At 38.3% G+C, this 23,150-nt stretch overlaps 1 protein-coding gene across 9 annotated transcripts in view; it reads left to right on the forward strand.

Moving 5' to 3' along the window:
* The window catches only part of tns1b (tensin 1b), a 391,203-nt gene that overhangs the window by 262,838 nt on the left and 105,215 nt on the right, over positions 1-23,150 (forward strand). For 8 of the 9 annotated variants that reach the window (XM_072912000.1, XM_061926568.2, XM_072911997.1 and 5 more), the window contains 2 exons: positions 12,477-12,526; positions 22,767-22,938. In XM_072912000.1, coding sequence (XP_072768101.1) covers positions 12,477-12,526; positions 22,767-22,938 — 222 coding nt within the window. Of the gene's footprint in view, positions 1-1,905; positions 2,053-12,476; positions 12,527-22,766; positions 22,939-23,150 lie in introns of those variants that run through there. The other variant, XM_072912003.1, reaches the window with a different exon arrangement.

Here is a 23,150-nt window from a genome sequence, read left to right on the forward strand (position 1 = left end):
ACGTTGACTTGGTGTGGACGTGTGTCAACGTGGCATCAAAGTTGTGCCTTTGAAGTTTGTGTTGACAAAACTGTCTCTAGGCCAGTGGTTCTTAACCTTGTTGGAGGTACCGAACCCCACCAGTTTCATACGCGCATTCACCGAACCCTTCTTTAGTGAAAAATAAAATGTTGGTTTTTTTCAAATTCAAAACAAAGTTATATGTTTTTGGGAACACTTTAGTATGGGGAACATATTCTAAGTAACAAAGACTTAATTTAGGGTTTTTTGGACACTAGGGGAACATATTGTAAGTAACAAAGACTTAATTTAGAGTTATTTGGTTAGGGTTAGGGTTAGAGGGTTCGGGCCAGTGTCAAAAAATCGGGATTTTTTTCTTAGTGTCAAAAAGTCTGGATTTTTTCTTAGTGTGAAGTGAAGTGAAGTGAAGTGAATTATATTTATATAGCGCTTTTCTCTAGTGACTCAAAGCGCTTTACATAGTTACATTTAAACCAGTATGGGTGGCACTGGGAGCAGGTGGTGTCAAAACGTCAGGATCTTTTCTAAGTGTAAAAAAGTCAGGTTTTTTTTTGTAAGAAAAAAAAAATCTGGATTTTTTCGAAGTGTCAAAAAGTCTAAAAATCTAGATTTTTTGTTAAAAAGTCAGGATTTTTTCTAAGTGTCAAAAAATTTGAATTTATTTTCGTCAAAAAGTCTGGATTTTTTCTAAGTGTCAAAAAGTCTGGATTTTTTCTAAAAGTCAAAAAGTCAGGAATTTTTCCAAGTGTCAAAAAGTCTGGATTTTTTCTAAAAGTCAAAAAGTCAGGAATTTTTCTAAGTGTCAAAAAGTCTGGATTTTTTCCAAGTGTCAAAAAATTGGGATTTTTTTCGTCAAAAAATTGGGATTTTTTTGTTTCAAAAAGTCTGAATTTTTTCCAAGTGTCAAAAAGTCTGGATTTTTTCTAAAAGTCAAAAAGTCAGGAATTTTTTCTCAGTTTCAAAAAGTCAGGAATTTTTCTAAGTGTCAAAAAGTCTGGATTTTTTCTTAGTATCAAAAAGTCTGTATTTTTTCTAAAAGTCAAAAAGTCAGGAATTTTTCTAAGTGTCAACAAGTCAGGAATTTTTCTAAGTGTCAAAAAGTCTGGATTTTTTCTAAGTATCAAAAAGTCTGGATTTTTTCTAAAAGTCAAAAAGGCAGGAATTTTTTCTAAAAGTCAAAAAGTCAGGAATTTTTCTAAGTGTCAAAAAAAATCAGGATTTTTTCTAAGTGTCAAAAAGTAGGGATTTTTTCTGAGTGTCAAAAATTCGGGGAGGGTTTTTGTCAAAAAGTCTGGATTTTTTCTAAGTGTCAAAAAGTCTGGATTTTTTCTAATTGTCATGTACAACATCCGGCGGACAGCATTGAAAATCTTAACGGGCCGCATGTGGCCCGCGGGCAGTATTTTGCCCAGGTCTGACCTAAATGAACCTTATGACTACATTGGATCCCTGTGCTTCGTTTGATGGGGGGAAAATAAAAGGTACACAATTATCATTTTTAAAAGAAAGAAACGCAAAACGTGAATTTAAAGATACAATAACTGTATTTGTGATTAAGACGTCCTTTATCAGATTGTTGCGATGAAAAATGGAAGTCAGCTGGTAAATGGGTGCCATTGTTTGGTCAAATTCAAAGACATATTCAATCTCACATGTGCATCCCGTGGTACGAAAACAATCAGCCACAGCCATGTGGGTGAGTGCACAGATGGGTGATGGGGCGGGAAAACCAGAAGGCCGAAGCGGAATACGAGGTGCGAGATGGGAGTCAAAAATGGGAGGGGGAGGACGTCTGCTATTTGGAGAGAGAGCGTGAGTGAGAGAGGGCGAGAGTCGGAGCGAAGAAGACGGACCATACAAGTAAGGAGTGTGTGGAGGAGTCATGCTTCGGACCACTAAAGGACACTTCACTGCTGCACTGAAGCCTCCGAAGCCAACTTTGTAGAGATGAACGGAGAAGGTGCTTTGAGAAGGCGACTCTCCTCTCTCAGGGGGGCATGGCGATGGAGTACGGGCTATTTATTCCAGAAGGTAGGGAGTCTTTAATGTTGCGCTTCTTCAGCTAAATCATCCGGACTAGAAGTCGAGATTTGTTTTAGTGTTGTACTTTGTCATAGTAGAGGAGCTCCTCCACCCTCGGATTCTCTTCTTAGGGCTGGTACAACCTCTCCCTCCCTTTTTTTGGCTCCTTCTTAGATGGTTAATTTGTATGGTGGACTTGTAAAGTCAGAGTCCCCAGATGGTTTTCATCTGCAAACAGGCCTTCAGATCCACACCCCCCACATCCCAATTCCCGCTTCCACCACTAAATCTTTTCAACCCCCCACCTTCTATTTGCGTCCCCCCAAAAACTTTTGAAATCTACGGATGACTTTTGCGTTTGAAGAGTACACCCTTAAAAATGACTACATTGTGGTTCTCTAGATTGTTCAGAAACTTGGGCCGACTATTGGATATTTGCAAAAGCAACTCTGGAGAGACGGGATGTGACATTTTACGACCGACAGCTCGTTGAGATGCAAAACACGCTTGAAAATGCTACCGTTTTATGACGTGTCAACTGCTCAGTTAAATCTGGTTACATTTGCCACACAAACATCTCACGTGTTTTTCTTTGCGGAATCTTGGGATTGTTTTATGCGGTTGCAGGCACAAGACATTGATACAACGTTGATTATCCATACATGTCTTTTAAAACTGACCTTGAAACAACGTTGCAAAAGAGTTGTATTTGTCAATTGAGACAACGTTGATGTCCGTCGTTGGGTTTACGTTGTTGGTTAGGAAATGACCAAAATTAAATGGCAAATCAACCTCACAACCTGACATTCGTCAAAAAGCATGTTGTTTCAACGTTGTATTTTTGTTGTTGTAGAATTTTGGTTGGAAAATGACCAAATTTCAATAGTCAAATCAATATCAGAACCTGATATTGAGTAAACGTTGTCAAAAAGCCTCTTGTTTTAACATTGTATTTGTGTTGTAGAATATTGGTTGGGAAATGACCAAAATTCAATGGTCAAATCAACGTCAGAACCCGACATTGATTAAACGTTGTCAAAAAGCATGTTATTTTAACGTTGTGATTGTGTTGTCGAATTTTGGTTGGGAAATGACCAAATTTCAATGGTCAAATCATTGTCATAACCAGACATTGATTAAACGTTGTCAAAAAGCATGTTGTTTCAACATTGTATTTGTGTCGTAGAATTTTGGTTGGGAAATGACCAAATTTCAATGGTCAAATCAACGTCAGAACCCGACATTGATTAAACGTTGTCAAAAAGCATGTTGTTTCAACATTGTATTTGTGTCGTAGAATTTTGGTTGGGAAATGACCAAATTTCAAAGGTCAAATCCATGTGAGAACCCAACATTGATTAAATGTAAAAAAGCATGTTATTTCAACCTTGTATTTGTGTTGTAGAATATCGGTTGGGAAATGACCAAATTTCAATAGTCAAATCAATGTCACAACCTGACATTAAGTAAACGTTGTCAAAAAGCCTCTTGTTTTAACATTGTATTTGTGTTGTAGAATTTTGGTTGGGAAATGACCAATTTTCAATGGTCAAATCAACGTCAGAATCTGACATTGATTAAACGTTGTCAAAAAGCATGTTGTTTCAACCTAGTATTTGTGTTGTAGAATATTGGTTGGGGAATGACCAAATTTCAATGATCAAATCAACGTTACAGCCTGACATTGATTAAACGTTGTCAAAAAGCATGTTGTTTCAACGTTGTATTTGTGTTGTAGAATATTGGTTGGGAAATGACCAAATTTCAATGGTCAAATCAACGTCAGAACCCGACATTGATTAAACGTTGTCAAAAAGCATGTTATTTCAACGTTGTATTTGTGTTGTAGAATACCGTTTGGGAAATGACCAAATTTCAATGGTCAAATCAACGTCACAACCCAAAATGTATTAAACGTTGTCAAAAAGAATGTTAATTCAACTTTCAATTTGTGTTGTAGAATATTGGTTGGGAAATGACCAAATGTCAATGATCAAATCAACGTCACAACCTGACATTGAGTAAATGTTGTCAAAAAGCCTCTTGTTTCAACATTGTATTTATATTGTAGAATATTGGTTGGGAAATGACCAAATTTCAATGGTCAAATCAACGTCAGAACCCGACATTGATTAAACGTTGTCAAAAAGCATGTTGTTTCAACGTTGTATTTGTGTTGTAGAATATTGGTTGGGAAATGACCAAATTTCAATGGTCAAATCAACGTCACAACCCAAAATGTATTAAACGTTGTCAAAAAGAATGTTAATTCAACGTTCAATTTGTGTTGTAGAATATTGGTTGGGAAATGACCAAATTTCAATGGTCAAATCAACGTCACAGCCTGACATTGATTAAACGTGGTCAAAAAGCATGTTGTTTCAACGTTGTATTTGTGTTGCTCAACGTCAGGTCCTAATTCAACAAGCTCTCAACGTTGTTTGAATGTCTTGTGCCTGCTGGGGTGGTTCTTCACTTTTGGGTGTACGATATATGATACAATTAAATGGAAATTTAATATTAAAAATGTACAACATAAATTGGAAAGCAACATGTCAATAATAGACAAAGCAAAATATGTTCTAGACCAAAAATCACTCCATATTCTCTACTGCTCGCTGGTGTTACCTTATATGAGTTATTGTGTACAAATATGGGGAAATGACTACAAAAATACAATACATTCACTAACCGTGTTACAAAATAGATCAGTTAGAACAACACGTAATGCTGGATATCTTAACAGACAAACCCTTTATTTATTGAATCAAAAATATTGAAATTAAAGATTTGGTGAATTTACAAACAGCTACAATTATGTACAAAACAAACTGCTACCCAAACGATTCTTCTCCAAAAAAAAGAGGAGGAATACAATCTTAGAGAAAAATGTAACTTAAAACATTTGTATGCACATACAACACTTAAAACCTTTAGCATATCAGTACGGGGAATAAATGATGGAATGGATTAAGCAAATAAGTCAAAACAATGTACTAATATGATCCAGTTTAAGAGAATAAAAAGTGTTTATTGACATTATTGAAAAAGAGCTATTATTCATCTCATTATGAGAATAGTAAGTAACTTAACTATTTATTTAAGAGAACTGTTGTATTTAGAATCCATTGATGTAAATTATGTTACCAAAATGAGAACAGGAAGTGAACAAATGGGTAAGATTAAATAAGCTTTACATTTCGTTACGTTACAGTCTCATTCCAAAATGTAATACATTAATTCTTGTCAATACCCCACAATGACGAAGGAAAAAGTTGTTTTCATTTTTTTTGTAAATTTATTAAAAATACAAAACTAAAAGATGACATGTACATAAGTATTGACAGCCTTTGCTCAGTCAGGTTAAGTTAAGTTAAAGTTAAAGTACCAATGATTGTCACACACACACTAGGTGTGGTGTAATTTGTCCTCTGCATTTCACCCATCCCCTTGTTCAATACCCTTGGAGTGGAGGGGAGCAGTGAGCAGCAGCGGTGGCCGCGCCCGGGAATCATTTTTGGTGATTTAACCCCCAATTCCAACCCTTGATGCTGAGTGTCAAGCAGGGAGGTAATGGGTCCCATTTTTATAGTCTTTGGTATGACTTGGCCGGGGTTTGAACTCACAACTTACCGATCTCAGGGCGGACACTCTAACCACTATGGGAAGTGTTGGTTTTCATCCAGTAAGTCTCTGTCCGTTGCTGCATTCATTCTGACTAGACTCCCAGTTCCTTCTACTGGAAAACCATCCCCATACCATGATGCTACCACCACCATGCTTCACTGTAGGGATGGTAATGGCCTGGTGATGAGCGTTGCCTGGTTTTCTCCAAACATGGCGTTTGGCATTCATGCCAAATAGTTCAATCTTCCTCTCATCAGATCAGATAATTTTGTTTCTCCTGGTCTGAGAGTCTTTCAGGGGAATTTTGGCAAACTTTTACGAAGGAATAGCTTCCGTCTTGCCACTATGCCATACAAGGCTGATTGGTGGTTTGCTGCGGAGATGGGTTGTCCTTCTGGAAGGTTCTCCTCTCTCTACAGAGGAATGTTGCAGCTCTGACAGAGTGACCATCGGGTTCTTGGTCACTATGGAGTAGGGATAATGTTTGATAAGAAATTATCGAGTTCGAGCCCATTATCGAATCCTCTTATCTAACCGATTCCTTATCGATTCTCTTATCGAATGTATAAGGAAAAAACCACAATATTTGGTTTAACAAAAGCTCACTTTTATTTTATAAGAAAAAAATAAAATAAAATAAAAAAATAAATATTGACTGTTACCCCCTCAAAAAAAAAAAAAATTAATAAATATTGACTGTTGTTACCCAAAGTATATTAAGTGCGATTTTTCAAAAAAAACAAATATATACAGTAACACAAAAACAACCTGTCTCTGTGATCACTATAGGTGTATAAATAATAATATAGTGTTAAATAAAATCAGTCCCTTGGGCACAAAACTGAAAAATAATACAGCTCTCCAAAAAGTGCACTTCTGCTGCTATTGGAACATACTAACTACACACACAGGCAGACAGCTAACAAACAATCCAAGACGTCTAATAAAGTTCCAAAGCAGATTAATCCATTTAGGCTCTTTATTGTTGTTGATCTTGCTTTGTCTTTTCCTATCTTTACTTTTGTCTTACACTGGACTTTTTTTTTTTTTTTTAACTGAATTACACACAATGACAAATGTATAAGCTATGTGATTCAATTAACATACTGAAATGTAATACACAATATGTAAATATTAGCTTCACACAAATATACAGTACTATCATCAAACAAATATTTCTGAGTGGTGAAACTATTTCGATGGTGGAAATACACGACTGGCAGCCATTTTAAGTCCTCAAAACATCCATTGAAACAGTGCACAAAAATCGTTTTTCAATAAATATCTTACTATCAAATTTAACCACTTTCCACAATATTGAGTTACATAAACAAGTTAAACAGTTTACTTACAGACTTATCTTTTCCAAGGCTTGAAAGAGCTAACACAACTTGTCTACTTCTCAATTGTCTCATGAACTGGACTAACATCGTCAACCCGGAAGTGCCCAAACTATTGACGCGTAGTATTTTCATATCGCCACAAGGTGTCAGTAAGAGTCTACAATCAAATGGGCATAACATTGCTCATTTAGCATTCGTTCCCAGGGATTCGAATAAAGAACCAACTCTTTTTCTTTACTATAGTGGCCTCGATAACGGGAACCGGTTCTCAAAAAGGGATTCGAGTCCATGGAATCGGTTCTTTTCTTATCGAACAACCGGGAGAATCGGTTTCGAACATCATCCCTACTATGGAGTCATAGTCAAAATCAAACATGTACAGCAAATGATAAGCAATAATTATTTGACTAGTCGACAAATCTATGAATATTAATACAGGTAAAAATAATCGAGGACAATACAACACATTTAACTGCGTTAAATGTGGTGCATGTCTATCAGCATCAATTTAATGTCTCATCCTAAGTATTTGCACAAAGGGCTGGTATTTTGGATTGAAGTATCTAAGTAACTCTACAATCCTACAATTCTTAACACTGTTTTCACTGTTGGGTCTCTAACACTGCGTGTTTTTTTTCCCGCCCTTTTCTTTCTTTCTCTTCTTCCTCTGGTGACCCTGTGCCGGTAGTGCGTGTCATGCCATGCTGAAACATTTAAGCCATAGGAGTAGAAGGCAGGGGGTGGGGGGGCTCGTTTAAGAGACCTGTGTGAACACTTAAGATGACAATCTAGTCCAGGGGTCGGCAACCCAAAATGTTGAAAGAGCCATATTGGACCAAAAATACAAAAAAAAAAAAAAAAAATCTGTCTGGAGGCGCAAAAAATTCAAAGCCTTATATAATGAAGGCAACACATATCAGCTATATTAGCCTACTATCAACGGCTGACGCACATTTTCGTTGACAGAAATGTTGTATTTTCATTTTTATTCTACACATTTTTGCAACATTGGAAATCATTAGTAAAATGGAGGCTTTGCACTGGATGAGATAACTTCTGGAAATGACTGGCTCAGAATGGCCAAAGGTATAGATGTGTGTGTCCAAGTTAAAGGAAACGGCAGGCTGTCTTCTTCTAATGGATTTATTACAATCTTTGCAAGCTGGGTAACGTTTGCTGTGGTCTGGAACAACATGGCACACAAACAACTATCAAACAATCTGGAGGCACACCACCAGCAGAAATTATTAAAAAACTAAACTCAGTTGACAGTAAAAAGTCGTTGTCGCAATTGTTGGATATGACTTTAAACCATAACTAAGCATGCATCACTTTAGCTCTTGTCTCAAAGTAGGTGTACTGTCACCACCTGTCACATCACCCCGTGACTTATTTTGACTTTTTTGCTGTTTTCCTGTGTGTATTGTTTTAGTTATTGTCTTGCGCTCCTATTTTGGTGGCTTTTTCTGTTGTTTTGGTATTTTCCTGTAGCAGTTTCATGTCTTCTTTTGAGCGGTATTTCCCGCATCTATTTTGTTTTAGCAATCAAGAATATTTCAGTTGTTATTTTCCTTCTTTGTGGAGACATTGTTGATTGTCATGTCATGTTTGCATGTACATTGTGGACGCCGTCTTTGCTCCACAGTAAGTCTTTGCTGTCGTCCAGCATTCTGTTTTTGTTTACTTTGTAGCTAGTTCAGTTTTAGTTTTGTTCTGCACAGCCTTCCCTAAGCTTCAATGCCTTTTCTTAGGGGCACTCACCCTTTTTTAATTTTTGGTTTAAGCACCTTTTTACCTGCACGCTGCCTCCCGCTGTTCCCGACATCTACAAAGCAATTAGCTACCTGCTGCCACCTACTGATATGGAAGAGTATTACACGGTTACTCTGCCGAGCTCGAGACAGCACTGACACTCAACAACAACACATCATTTGCAGACTATAATTACTGGTTTGCATGTACATTGTGGACGCCGTCTTTGCTCCACAGTAAGTCTTTGCTGTCGTCCAGCATTTTGTTTTTGTTTACTTTGTAGCCAGTTCAGTTTTAGTTTCGTTCTGCATAGCCTTCCCTAAGCTTCAATGCCTTTTCTTAGGGGCACTCACCTTTTGTTAATTTTTGGTTTAAGCATTAGACACCTTTTTACCTCCACGCTGCCTCCCGCTGTTTCCGACATCTACAAAGCAATTAGCTACCTGCTGCCACCTACTGATATGGAAGAGTATTACACGGTTACTCTGCCGAGCTCGAGACAGCACTGACACTCAACAACAACACATCATTTGCAGACTATAGTTACTCGTTTGCATGTACATTGTGGACGCCGTCTTTGCTCCACAGTAAGTCTTTGCTGTCGTCCAGCATTCTGTTTTTGTTTACTTTGTAGCCAGTTCAGTTTTAGGTTTGTTCTGCATAGCCTTCCCTAAGCTTCAATGCCTTTTCTTAGGGGAACTCACCTTTTGTTTATTTTTGGTTTAAGCATTAATACCTTTTTACCTGCATACTGCCTCCCGCTGTTCCCGACATCTACAAAGCAATTATCTACCGGCTGCCACCTACTGATATGGAAGAGTATTACACGGTTACTCTGCCACTCAACAAAAACACATAATTTGCAGACAATAATTACTGGTTTGCAAAAAATATTTTTAACCCAAATACGTGAAATTAGATCATCTCCCACGGCACACCGGATTGTATCTCACGGCACACTAGTGTGCCGCGGCACAGTGGTTGAAAAACACTGGATTAAACGTTGTCAAAAAGCATGTTATTTCAAAGTTGTGTTGTAGAATATCCGTCGGGAAATGACCAACTTTCAATGGTCTACTATCAAAGTTAGAGGCGGGATTTATAATCGAGAAATTTACTTTCACCAACTCAGAGGCGTTGCAGCAGCTCGCCGGCTCAATATGTCCGTCTGCCTTAGCACTTGTAATAACAATAGCGCTAATACTTGGTTAATATTCAGGTTACGAGATGTCAATGGAGTATCGTTGGCGGTTTATGGATGTTTTTTTAGATGGCTTTAGTCCATATTTACGACTAAGAATGCATAAACAAAGACAAATAAATGTGTTCTTGTCTTAAAAAAGGAATTGTGAATGATAGGTAAAATTCCAAAAATTCCATATAAAGTGCAACAATTAGCCCAGAGGCTGCGCATAATTCAAAACACACCTAATTATTTCATTCCTTGTATTTCCTGTTGCAGTTTTGCAGCTATCTCCAAGTGGCCTTCAGAGTAGAACTTTATTTTAAGTGCATCTCTAGTTCACCGATAGTCCCCAGCTGGTAAGACACTGATGGTTAGCCAGCCTGTCTGATCTAAAGGATGATGATGGACAAAAGTGTATATGTGACCCTAACACTGCAGGGGAGCGAGCAAGTCCCTATGTGCTTTGACAACCATCTCCAGGCAAGTTATAGGAGGAGTCGAGGCATGCAAACGTAGCGACGCTAAATAAAGACAACTTCAGCTACACCTAGAGAAAGAGCTTTGCTCATGTTTTGGATCCGATGGAGACTGTGAAAAAAAATGCGTTAAAGGACTTGCTTTGTGCTGGGACAGGAAAGGAAGGGCCTTCCCCAAACTTCATGATGCGTCAGATGGGATGATGTAATGACTCTGCAGAAGCATTAACCAAGCTCAGTTTTTAAGGACACAAGTCGACATTTGTTGTGCACAAAAGGCGTAGAAAAATGTTTTTTTTTTGTTAGTAATAAATCTGTGTTTCAATTTTAAAGTGGAACTGATTTTTTTATGTTGCCTTTCACCCACAATCCCTATGTAAGGCAAGAACATATACTGTTTGTATTTTAACTTTTTTTGCATTCTAAATCATAAACACACACTACCAAGAGGTGGCTAACAAAGCAGGTAATGTGGATTTGATCTATTCCGCCGATAAAGCCTAAATAAAAACCTTCCAACAACGTCTTATATAAATATGCTTGTGGAAGTCGCTTCCGAGCAGCTCCACTGTAGACACGGCACAAGAGCCAAGCGTGCAGGTTTAACAAAGTTGTAATGTTTTTAAACAGATTTTGCTGTGTCTCGCCGTCCTGCACATGCCCCGCTCCTAGCTGATGGTGCTCCGCCCTCGACACCATTGCCAGAGGCGGTGACCTTTGCTCCTGCAGGCGCGCTGACACACCTCCCTCCACAATGCTTACAGCATATATATATATATATATATATATATATATATATATATATATATATATATATATTATGTTGTAACAGGCACATTCATAATAACATGTAATATTTATATACTTTGCTCATTTTAAGCATTGCGAGAACCTTTTTTGGACAACAACAATTACTTTGGGACAAATGATGATCCAGAACATTAAATTTTTGAGCCTGAATATAAGGAAGATGAGTTTTAGAGAATAATAAACTAGCGTATACAAAATGCAAAAAATAAAAATAAAACCACTTACTGTAAAATATTGTACGGATGCCGCTTGATGGGATGTTTATATCTTTCAGCACGAGGCTTGTTTCCCTGTTTACGTGACTCTGGGCGCCAACGAGCATCCTTGTCGCATCTTTCTAGCGATATCTTCGGGTCTGAGTTGAATTTTAGAGTTGACCGACATCTCGTCTTATGGCGTCAGAGGCCCGATTCATAATCTAGCGTTAACTTTTACCAACTCCCAGGCGATGCAGCAGCTCAATATGTCCAATAGATGCAGTGATCGAGGCGCCATGTTACTACAAATACTTGCACGGCGTAAGCTCTTGTAATAACAATGTCGCTAACACTTGGTTAATATGCAGGTTATGAATTAAGGATTGTTTGATGTTTTTATAGAGGGCTCTAAAGGCATTTATCTCATTAGCTACATTGTTAGCTGTCTCAAATTAGCCATTTTTTACTATTTAAAATGCACAAAAAAGAGAACGACATGTATGTACATGTATCTATCTATCTATCTACCTATCTATATCTTGTTGCATCGGATATTAATAAAGTCTAGAACAGGGGTCTCCAAACTTTTTGACTTGGAGGCCGCATTGGGTTACAAAAACACAAGTACATGTAAAGTAAAAATAAAAATTTACATTCATATATAGCCTATACATATATTTGTGTACAAATATATGTATTATAATAATATAATGGATATATAATTAATTGGGTATTAAGAGTATGTGAAAATATGACAAAAATGCGGCAAACATGGATAAGTGTGGAGAGTTTTTTGCATTTTTCCCATAATGCATTGCTGTGGATTTTAAATGGGTATACTTTTGAATTATGTGTTGTGATTGGACATTGTTTTTTTTACAATACCCACAAAGTTTAGTGAGGAGGTTGTGTTGGTTTATTTGCACCCTGAGTGGGAAAGGTTGTGATCTGGCCCCTGGTCCTTGAAGGTGACACCTGTGCCATATTTAGTCATAATGTTTTTATCAAAAAAAATAAAAGTTGGTCTTTTTTTCCCCCTCAGGGCTCCACAAAGTCATCCAAGAGCATGGAGTCACGACGCAGACCTTCCAGGTAAGATTTTAAATGTTTTTCTTATCAGGATTCGTTGTGTTCACGGTTGAAAAACTAACGGTTACAATCAAACTTTTGGGAGGGAAATATGTGAATTTTACCAAAGTAATTAGGCACAGTAGGAAGGTGATTCATATGGCTCCATTCGACGCGGTTTACCTGACACATGAAACGTGACAAATTACCCACTTTAGCCGCCAGATGCCAGTGGAGTGTTGAATATCTTAAAATGTGTTTTGTGGCAATTCCAACTTCAACCACAGAGTCACTTGCTATGCAGAAAGACACTTTCCATCATTTTCAGCAGACTGCACTGCAACATAATTTTTTATAGTATTAAAGTATAGTAGGGGTGTCCAGAGTGTTACATATTTTCTTTTTTTTTTTGGCCTGCGACACATTCCAAAGACAAAATAAAAACACTACACAAAAAATAAATTAGAATATGCAATTGCGTATGAATGCTGAAACTTAAAAGCTATTGTTAGCATGCTAACAGTTGGAATGCCTCAAGTACCAAGTCGAATGACTATGAAGCGTACGCATGTAAAATTAGCCAAGAAAGTCAGCATGCTAATGTTAGCATGCTAACAATTAGATTGACCATGAAGCGTACGCATGTAAAATTAGCAAAGAAAGTCAGCATGCTATTGTTAGCATGCTAACAGTTAAAATGCCTCAAGTACCAAGTCGAATGACTATGAATAGTACGAATGTAAAATTAGCTAAGACAGTCAGCATGTTATTGTTAGCATGCTAACAGTTAGAATGCCTCTAGTACCAAGTCGAATGACTATGAAGCGTACGCATGTAAAATTAGCTAAGAAAGTCAGCATGCTAACAGTTAAAATGCCTCAAGTACCAAGTCGAATGACTATAAACATGTAAAACATGTAAAATCAGCCAAGAAAGTCAGCATGCTAATGTTAGCACGCTAACAGTTAGAATGACCAAGAAGCGTTCGCATGTAAAATTAGCCAAGAAAGTTAGTATGCTAATGTTAGCATGCTAACAGTTAAAATGCCTCAAGTACTAAGTCGAATCACTATGAAGCGTACGCATGTAAAATTAGCTAAAAAAGTCAGCATGCTAACAGTTAGAATGCCTCAAGTACTACGTCGAATGACTATGAAGCGTACGCATTTAAAATTAGCTAAGAAAGTCAGCATGCTAATGTTAGCACGCTAACAGTTAGAATGACCAAGAAGCATTTGCATGTAAAATTAGCCAAGAAAGACAGCAATGCTATTGTTAGCATGCTAACAGTTAGAATGACCATGAAGCGTATGCATGTAAAATTACCTAAGAAAGTCAGCATGCTATTTTTAGCATGCTAACAGTTAAAATGCCTCAAGTACCAAGTCGAATGACTATGAAGCGTACGCATGTAAAATTAGCCAAGAAAGTCAGCATGCTAACAGTTAGAATACCTCAAGTACCAAGTCGAATGACTATGAACATGTAAAACATGTAAAATTATCCAAGAAAGTCAGCATGCTAATGTTTGCACGCTAACAGTTAGAATGACCAAGAAGCATTCGCATGTCATATTAGCCAAGAAAGTCAGTATGCTAATGTTAGCATGCTAACAGTTAAAATGCCTCGAGTACCAAGTCGAATGACTATGAAGCGTACATATGTAAAATTAGCTAAGAAAGTCGGCATGCTAACAGTTAAAATGCCTCAAGTACCAAGTCGAATGACTATGAACATGCAAAACATGTAAAATTAGCCAAGAAAGTCAGCATGCTATTATTAGCATGCTAACAGTTAGAATGACCATGAAGCGTACGCATGTAAAATTAACTAAGAAAGTCGGCATGCTTTATTAGCATGCTAACAGTTAAAATGCCTCAAGTACCAAGTCGAATGACTATGAGTAGTACGAATGTAAAATTAGCTAAGACAGTTAGCATGCTATTGTTAGGATGTTAACAGTTAGAATGACATGAAGCGTTTGCATATAAAATTAGCTAAGAAAGTCAGCATGCTATTATTAGCATGCTAACAGTTTGAATTCCTAAAGTACCAAGTCGAATGACTATGAAGCGTTTGCATGTAAAATTAGCCAAGAAAGTCAGCCTGCTAACAGTTAGAATTCCTCAAGTACCAAGTCGAATGACTATGAAGCGAAAGCATTTAAAATTAACTAAGAAAGTCGGCATGCTAATGTTAGCATGCTAACAGTTAGAATGACCATGAAGCGTACGCATGTAAAATTCCATCCATCCATCCATTTTCTACCGCTTATTCCCTTTGGGGTCGCGGGGGGCGCTGGAGCCTATCTCAGCTACAATCGGGCGGAAGGCAGGGTACACCCTGGACAAGTCGCCACCTCATCGCAGGGCGCATGTAACATTAACTAAGAAAGTCGGCATGCTAATGTTAGCATGCTAACAGTTAAAATGCCTCAAGTACCAAGTCGAATGACTGAGTAGTACGAATGTAAAATTAGCTAAGACAGTTAGCATGCTATTGTTAGCATGCTAACAGTTAGAATGACTATGAAGCATGCATATGTAAAATTAGCTAAGAAAGTCGGCATGCTATTGTTAGCATGCTAGCAGTTAAAATGCCTCAAGTACCAAGTTGAATGACTATGAATAGTACACATGTAAAATTAGCTAAGACAGTTAGCATGCTATTGTTAGCATGCTAACAGTAAAAATGCCTCAAGTACCAAGTCGAATGACTATGAATAGTACGAATGTAAAATTAGCCAAGACAGTTAGCATGCTATTGTTAGCATGCTAACAGTTAGAATGACTATGAAGCATACATATGCAAAAATTAGCTAAGAAAGTCGGCATGCTATTGTTAGCATGCTAACAGTTAAAATGCCTCAAGTACCAAGTTGAATGACTATGAATAGTACGAATGTAAAATTAGCTAAGACAGTTAGCATGCTATTGTTAGCATGCTAACAGTTAGAATGACCATAAAGCGTACGCATGTAAAATTAACTAAAAAAGTCGGCATGCTTTGTTAGCATGCTAATAGTTAAAATGCCTCAAGTACCAAGTCGAATGACTATGAGTAGTACGAATGTAAAATTAGCTAAGACAGTTAGCATGCTATTGTTAGCATGCTAACAGTTAGAATGACCATAAAGCGTACGCATGTAAAATTAACTAAGAAAGTCGGCATGCTATTGTTAGCATGCTAACAGTTAAAATGCCTCAAGTACCAAGTCGAATGACTATGAGTTGTACGAATGTAAAATTAGCTAAGACAGTTGGCATGCTATTGTTAGCATGCTAACAATTAGAATGACCATGAAGCGTACGCATGTAAAATTAACTAAGAAAGTTGGCATGCTTTGTTAGCATGCTAACAGTTAAAATGTCTCAAGTACCAAGTCGAATGACTATGAGTAGTACGAATGTAAAATTAGCTAAGACAGTTAGCATGCTATTGCTAGCATGCTAACAGTTAGAATGACATGAAGCGTATGCATATAAAATTAGCTAAGAAAGTCAGCATGCTATTATTAGCATGCTAACAGTTTGAATTCCTAAAGTACCAAGTCGAATGACTATGAAGCGTTTGCATGTAAGATTAGCCAAGAAAGTCAGCCTGCTAACAGTTAGAATTCCTCAAGTACCAAGTCGAATGACTATGAAGCGAAAGCATTTAAAATTAACTAAGAAAGTCGGCATGCTAATGTTAGCATGCTAACAGTTAGAATGACCATGAAGCGTACGCATGTAAAATTAACTAAGAAAGTCGGCATGCTAATGTTAGCATGCTAACAGTTAAAATGCCTCAAGTACCAAGTCGAATGACTATGAGTAGTACGAATGTAAAATTAGCTAAGACAGTTAGCATGCTATTGTTAGCATGCTAACAGTTAGAATGACTATGAAGCGTACATATGTAAAATTAGCTAAGACAGTTAGCATGCTATTGTTAGCATGCTAACAGTTAAAATGCCTCAAGTACCAAGTTGAATGACTATGAATAGTACACATGTAAAATTTGCTAAGACAGTTAGCATGCTACCAGTTAAAATGCCTCAAGTACCAAGTTGAATGACTATAAATAGTACGAATGTAAAATTAGCCAAGAAAGTCAGCAAGCTAATGTTAGCATGCTAACAGTTAAAATGCCTCAAGTACCAAGTCGAATGACTATGTGTAGTACGAATGTAAAATTAGCTAAGACAGTTAGCATGCTATTGTTAGCATGCTAACAGTTAGAATGACCATGAAGCGTATGCATGTAAAATTAGTTAAGAAAGTCAGCTTGCTATTATTAGCATGCTAACAGTTAGAATGCCTCAAGTACCAAGTCGAATGACTATGAGTAGTACGAATGTAAAATTAGCTAAGACAGTTAGCATGCTATTGTTAGCATGCTAACAGTTAGAATGACCATGAAGCGTACGCATGTAAAATTAACTAAGAAAGTCGGCATGCTATTGTTAGCATGCTAACAGTTAAAATGCCTCAAGTACCAAGTCGAATGACTATGAGTAGTACGAATGTAAAATTAGCTAAGACAGTTAGCATGCTATTGTTAGCATGCTAACAGTTAAAATGCCTCAAGTACCAAGTTGAATGACTATGAATAGTACACATGTAATATTTGCTAAGACAGTTAGCATGCTATTGTTAGCATGCTAACAGTTGGAATGACTATGAAGCGTACATATGTAAAATTAGCTAAGAAAGTCGGCATGCTATTGTTAGCATGCTAACAGTTAAAATGCCTCAAGTACCAAGTTGAATGACTATTAATAGTACACATGTAAAATTAGCTAAGACAGTCAGCATGCTATTGTTAGCATGCTAACAGTTAAAAATGCTAACAGTTAGAATGACTGTGAAACGTACATATGTAAAATTAGCTAAGAAAGTCGGCATGCTATTGTTAGCATGCTAACAGTTAAAATGCCTCAAGTACCAAGTTGAATGACTATGAATAGTACACATGTACAATTTGCTAAGACAGTTAGCATGCTATCAGTTAAAATGCCTCAAGTACCAAGTTGAATGACTATGAATAGTACAAATGTAAAATTAGCCAAGAAAGTCAGCAAGCTAATGTTAGCATGCTATCAGTTAGCATGTATAAACCACCAATGTATATGAACATAAACCATAAACTAAAGAACGGAGAATAGTCAAAGTAATTACAACAAATTATTGAAATAAACAATTAACAACTACCTGAGAACAAATTCTTCGTCTTGGGCGATGAGGACGTTCCAGAAAGTACTTTGAGTGGGTCCAGATGTGGCGCACATAGCAAGTTACATTCTGCCGTACAGTACGAGCGGGACGATCTCTCCCAGATGTTTGCCGGCAATTTCCTCCCCGAGCCTCTCACAGCTGACTAATGTGGGAAATATGAGCGCCGTGTTCCCCTCCCGTGTAACCCTGATCCCGACTCACGCTCTCGGGGTCACATTGATATGTTCTGTCAAAAAACGCTGCATATTGTTCACATGGGTATGACATCACCAGCCGTGTTTGCTTTTCAAGCCAATTTAAGACTCTTAACAGCAGCACTGATTCTAATATGGGAGAAAAATGAAGTACGTTACACAGGGTTGCCATGGTAATGAGATAAATACTTTGGTACATAATCCACTATAGGAAATACTACGCACTAGGGTTGTACGGTATACCGGTATTAGTATAGTACCGCGATACTAATGAATCATATTCGGTACTATACCGCCTCTGAAAAGTACCGGTCCAATCCCCCCCAACACCCTGCTCATACTGCTCACTTCCTTGGGGTCTACATCAGTGGTTCGGTGCTGGTCCGTGGATCGATTGGTACCGGGCCGCACAAGAAATTAAAAAAAAATAAAAATAAAATAAAATAAATATTATTTTTTTTTTTTTTTATTAAATCAACATAAAAAACACAAGATACACTTACAATTAGTGCACCAACGCAAAAAACCTCCCTCCCCCATTCACACTCATTCACACAAAAGGGTTGTTTCGTTCTGTTATTAATATTCTGGTTCCTACATTATACATCAATATATATCAATACAGTCTGCAGGGATACAGTCCGTAAGCACACATGATTGTATTTCTTTATAAAAAAAAAATATATATATATATATAAAAAATAAAAATAAATAAATAAATAATACAAATATATAAAAAATAAAAATAAATACCCCCCCGGTCCGTGGGACAAATTTTCAAGCGTTGACCGGTCCGCAGCTACAAAAAGGTTGGGGACCACTGGTCTACATAACATGTATTAGTGGTTCTTTGGTCAAAATGTTGCACAGTTTATGTCTTACAACCCGTAATGTACGGAATAATTCTGGTTTTGCTTGCCGACCTCGAAGCTATTTTACTTGGTACGTGGCGTAATGATAAGTGCGACCAGTAGATGGCAGTCAAACATAAGAGATACGTGTAGACTGTGCTATGACCTGCAATAAGTCTGAATGTCATTAAAACAGTTAGCTCCATCTTTTGACACTTCTTCCACACCCGTCCTTGCACGCTACACCGCTACAACAAAGATGACGGGGAGAAGACGCTGCCGAAGGTGAGCCATGTAAATAAGGCCGCCCACAAAACGGCGCATCCTGAAGCGTAATGATAAGTGTGACCAGTAGATGGCAGTCGCACATTAGAGATACATGTAGACTGCAATATAACTCAAGTAAAGAACACCAACATTTCATATGTCAAATTGAAAATATAGAACATTAAACACGGCGCTAAATGTCGTCAAAATGTTTTAGTACGACTTTGGTAAGCTATGAAGCCGCACCGCTTGATGGATTGTCGGCGCGTTAAACATACGAGTATTATTATGGTGTGTGTATAAGGTAAGACATATTATCTGGCGTTTTGTTTCGCAATATTATGCAAAAGCAACTTTTCTTACCTTCTGGTACCTGCTGATCTGTGTTTGGGATCTGCATAAATTCTGAAAAATTGTGCGCGTCCGCCTTTGTAGTCCGTGCCGACACCGTAGTCGATAAGCTTCTTCTTTTTCTCTATCTTCTTGTTAAGGGACATTCATCCTTCGATGTTGCCGTTTCTATTATAAACTAGTGTAAAGTTCTTACTTATATCTGTCAGTGAACGCGCCATGAAAGCCCTAAAACATACCGGTGTAGTGAGTTTACATTATTCACCCAAGGAACTTTAGTTATTAGAGTTCCGGTCGGACGGTTTTTCACGGGACACATTTCCATTATTGATTGAAGTAAAGTCTGAATGTCATTAAAACAGTTAGCTCCACCTTTTGACACTTCTTCCACACCCGTCCTTGCACGCTACACCGCTACAACAAAGATGACGGGGGGAAGACGCTGCCGAAGGTGAGCCACGTAAATAAGGCCGCCCACAAAACGGCGCATCCTGAAGCGTAATGATAAGTGTGACCAGTAGATGGCAGTCGCACATTAGAGATTCATGTAGACTGCAATATGACTCAAGTAAAGAACACCAACATTTCATATGTCCCATTGAAAATATAGAACATTAAACACGATGCTAAATGTTGTCAAAATGTTTTAGTACGACTTTGGTAAGCTATGAAGCCGCACCGCTTGACGGATTGTCGGCGCGTTAAACATACGAGTATTATTATGGTGTGTGTATAAGGTAAGACATATTACCTGGCGTTTTGTTTCGCAATATTATGCAAAAGCAACTTTTCTTACCTTCTGGTACATGCTGATGTGTATTTGGGATCTGCATAAATCCTGAAAATTTGCGCGCGTCCGCCTTTGTAGTTGATAAGCTTCTTCTTTTTCTCTATCTTCTTGTTATGGGGCATTCATCCTCCGCTGTTGCCATTTCTAATATAAAGTAGTGTAAAGTTCTTACTTATATCTGTCAGTAAACTCGCCATGAAAGCGCTAAAACATACCGGTGTAGTGAGTTTACATTATTCACCCAAGGAACTTTAGTTATTAGAGAGTTCCGGTCGGACGGTTTTTCACGGGACACATTTCCGTTATTGATTGAAGTAAAGTCTGAATGTCATTAAAACAGTTAGCTCCACTTTTTGACACTTCTTCCACCCCCGTCCTTGCACGCTACACCGCTACAACAAAGATGACGGGGGGAAGACGCTGCCGAAGGTGAGCCACGTAAATAAGGCCGCCCACAAAACGGCGCATCCTGAAGCGTAATGATAAGTGTGACCAGTAGATGGCAGTCGCACATTAGAGATACATGTAGACTGCAATATGACTCAAGTAAAGAACACCAACATTTCATATGTTCCATTGAAAATATAGAACATTAAACACGGCGCTAAATGTTGTCAAATTGTTTTAGTACGACTTTGGTAAGCTATGAAGCCGCACCGCTTGATGGATTGTCGGCGCGTTAAACATACGAGTATTATTATGGTGTGTGTATAAGGTAAGACATATTACCTGGCGTTTTGTTTCGCAATATTATGCAAAAGCAACTTTTCTTACCTTCTGGTACCTGCTGATCTGTATTTGGGATCTGCATAAATCCTGAAAAATTGTGCGCGTCCGCCTTTGTAGTCCGTGCCGACACCATAGTCGATAAGCTTCTTCTTTTTCTCTATCTTCTTGTTATGGGACATTCATCCTCCGCTGTTGCCATTTCTAATATAAAGTAGTGTAAAGTTCTTACTTATATCTGTCAGTAAACTCGCCATGAAAGCGCTAAAACATACCGGTGTAGTGAGTTTACATTATCCACCCAAGGAACTTTAGTTATTAGAGAGTTCCGGTCGGACGGTTTTTCACGGGACACATTTCCGTTATTGATTGAAGTAAAGTCTGAATGTCATTAAAACAGTTAGCTCCACCTTTTGACACTTCTTCCACTCCCGTCCTTGCACGCTACAACAAAGATGACGGGGGGAAGACGCTGTCAAAGGTGAGCCACGTAAATAAGACCGCCCACAAAATGGCGCATCCTGAAGCGTAATGATAAGTGTGATGAGTAGATGGCAGTCGCACATTAGAGCTACATGTAACCTGCAATATGACTCAAGTAAAGAACACCAACATTTCATATGTCCCATTGAAAATATAGAACATTAAACACGGCGCTAAATGTTGTCAAAATGTTTTAGTACGACTTTGGTAAGCTATGAAGCCGCACCGCTTGATGGATTGTCGGCGCGTTAAACATACAAGTATTATTATGGTGTGTGTATAAGGTAAGACATATTACCTGGCGTTTCGTTTCGCAATATTATGCAAAAGCAATTTTTCTTACCTTCTGGTACCTGCTGATCTGTATTTGGGATCTGCATAAATCCTGAAAATGTGCGCGCGTCCGCCTTTGTAGTTGATAAGCTTCTTCTTTTTCTCTATCTTCTTGTTATGGGACATTCATCCTCCGCTGTTGCCATTTCTAGTATAAAGTAGTGTAAAGTTCTTACTTATATCTGTCAGTAAACGCGCCATGAAAGCGCTAATACATACCGGTGTAGTGAGTTTACATTATTCACCCAAGGAACTTTAGTTATTAGAGAGTTCCGGTCGGACGGTTTTTCACGGGACACATTTCCGTTATTGATTGAAGTAAAGTCTGAATGTCATTAAAACAGTTAGCTCCACCTTTTGACACTTCTTCCACCCCCGTCCTTGCACGCTACACCGCTACAACAAAGATGACGGGGAGGAGACAATGCCGAAGGTGAGCCATGTAAATAAGACCGCCCACAAAACGGCGCTTCCGGAAGCGACTGTCAGAAAGCGGCTTGAAGATGATCTGTAAAACATCATCTATGCAACATTTTGACCAAAGAACCACCATTACATGTTATGTAGACCACAAGGAAGTGTTTTACATGTAGAAAAAAAAATATAATAATAATATGACTCCTTTAATGCGCCTTATAATCCGGTGCGCCTTATATATGAAACATGATCGAAAATAGACCATTCATCGGCAGTGCGCCTTATAATCCGGTGCACCCTATGGTCCGGAAAATACGGTAATATTCCACTGTTTAATAAATCAACTGTAAAAAATCACGGATCATGCTGTGAGAATGTTTTGCACCATCATGTGAGGCAGAGTGTGGGTTGAAAGTGCTTCTCTATTTCCTTTATTAGATAGAACTAGGAACATAATAAACAGCAATCCAGGGAAAAGGCCAATTTTTACAGTCTGAGTAGTTTAATCACACGTGGTGTATTATCTCTGGCAGTTGATACGCATCTCTCACAGTCTAATAATCATCCCAAGGTCAGCTTGAATCGTTAAAAAAAAAATCCACGGTGCATGAAAAGCAGCTTGGCTTTCCACAGGAGTGCGAGTCTGCTGCAGTCCCCGGAGGACAGCTGTGAGCTGGACCTGATCTACATCACGGAGAGGATCATCTCTGTCTCCTTCCACGGCAGCGTGGAGGAGCAGAGCTACGCCGCCAACCTGCGCGAGGTGGCCTCCATGCTGCGGTCCAAGCACGGCCACAACTACCTGGTAGAGTATTCCCCTTGCACGCAGGAACATGGCATTAGGTCAGGCAAGCACAGCTGACGTCTTCTCAGTTCCAGCCACGCTCTCATGACGGGTTATGTGATGTCGGCACGCATTTTAGAACACTGAACAATGTTTGCCGCTGATGAAAGACAATGTTTTTGTCTGTATTCTAAAAGTCTGTGATGACGACTTTCTCAAACTAATATCTAATA

The sequence above is a fragment of the Nerophis lumbriciformis genome, linkage group LG31 (assembly GCF_033978685.3).
Source record: "Nerophis lumbriciformis linkage group LG31, RoL_Nlum_v2.1, whole genome shotgun sequence".
Taxonomy (NCBI): Eukaryota; Metazoa; Chordata; class Actinopteri; order Syngnathiformes; family Syngnathidae; genus Nerophis; species Nerophis lumbriciformis.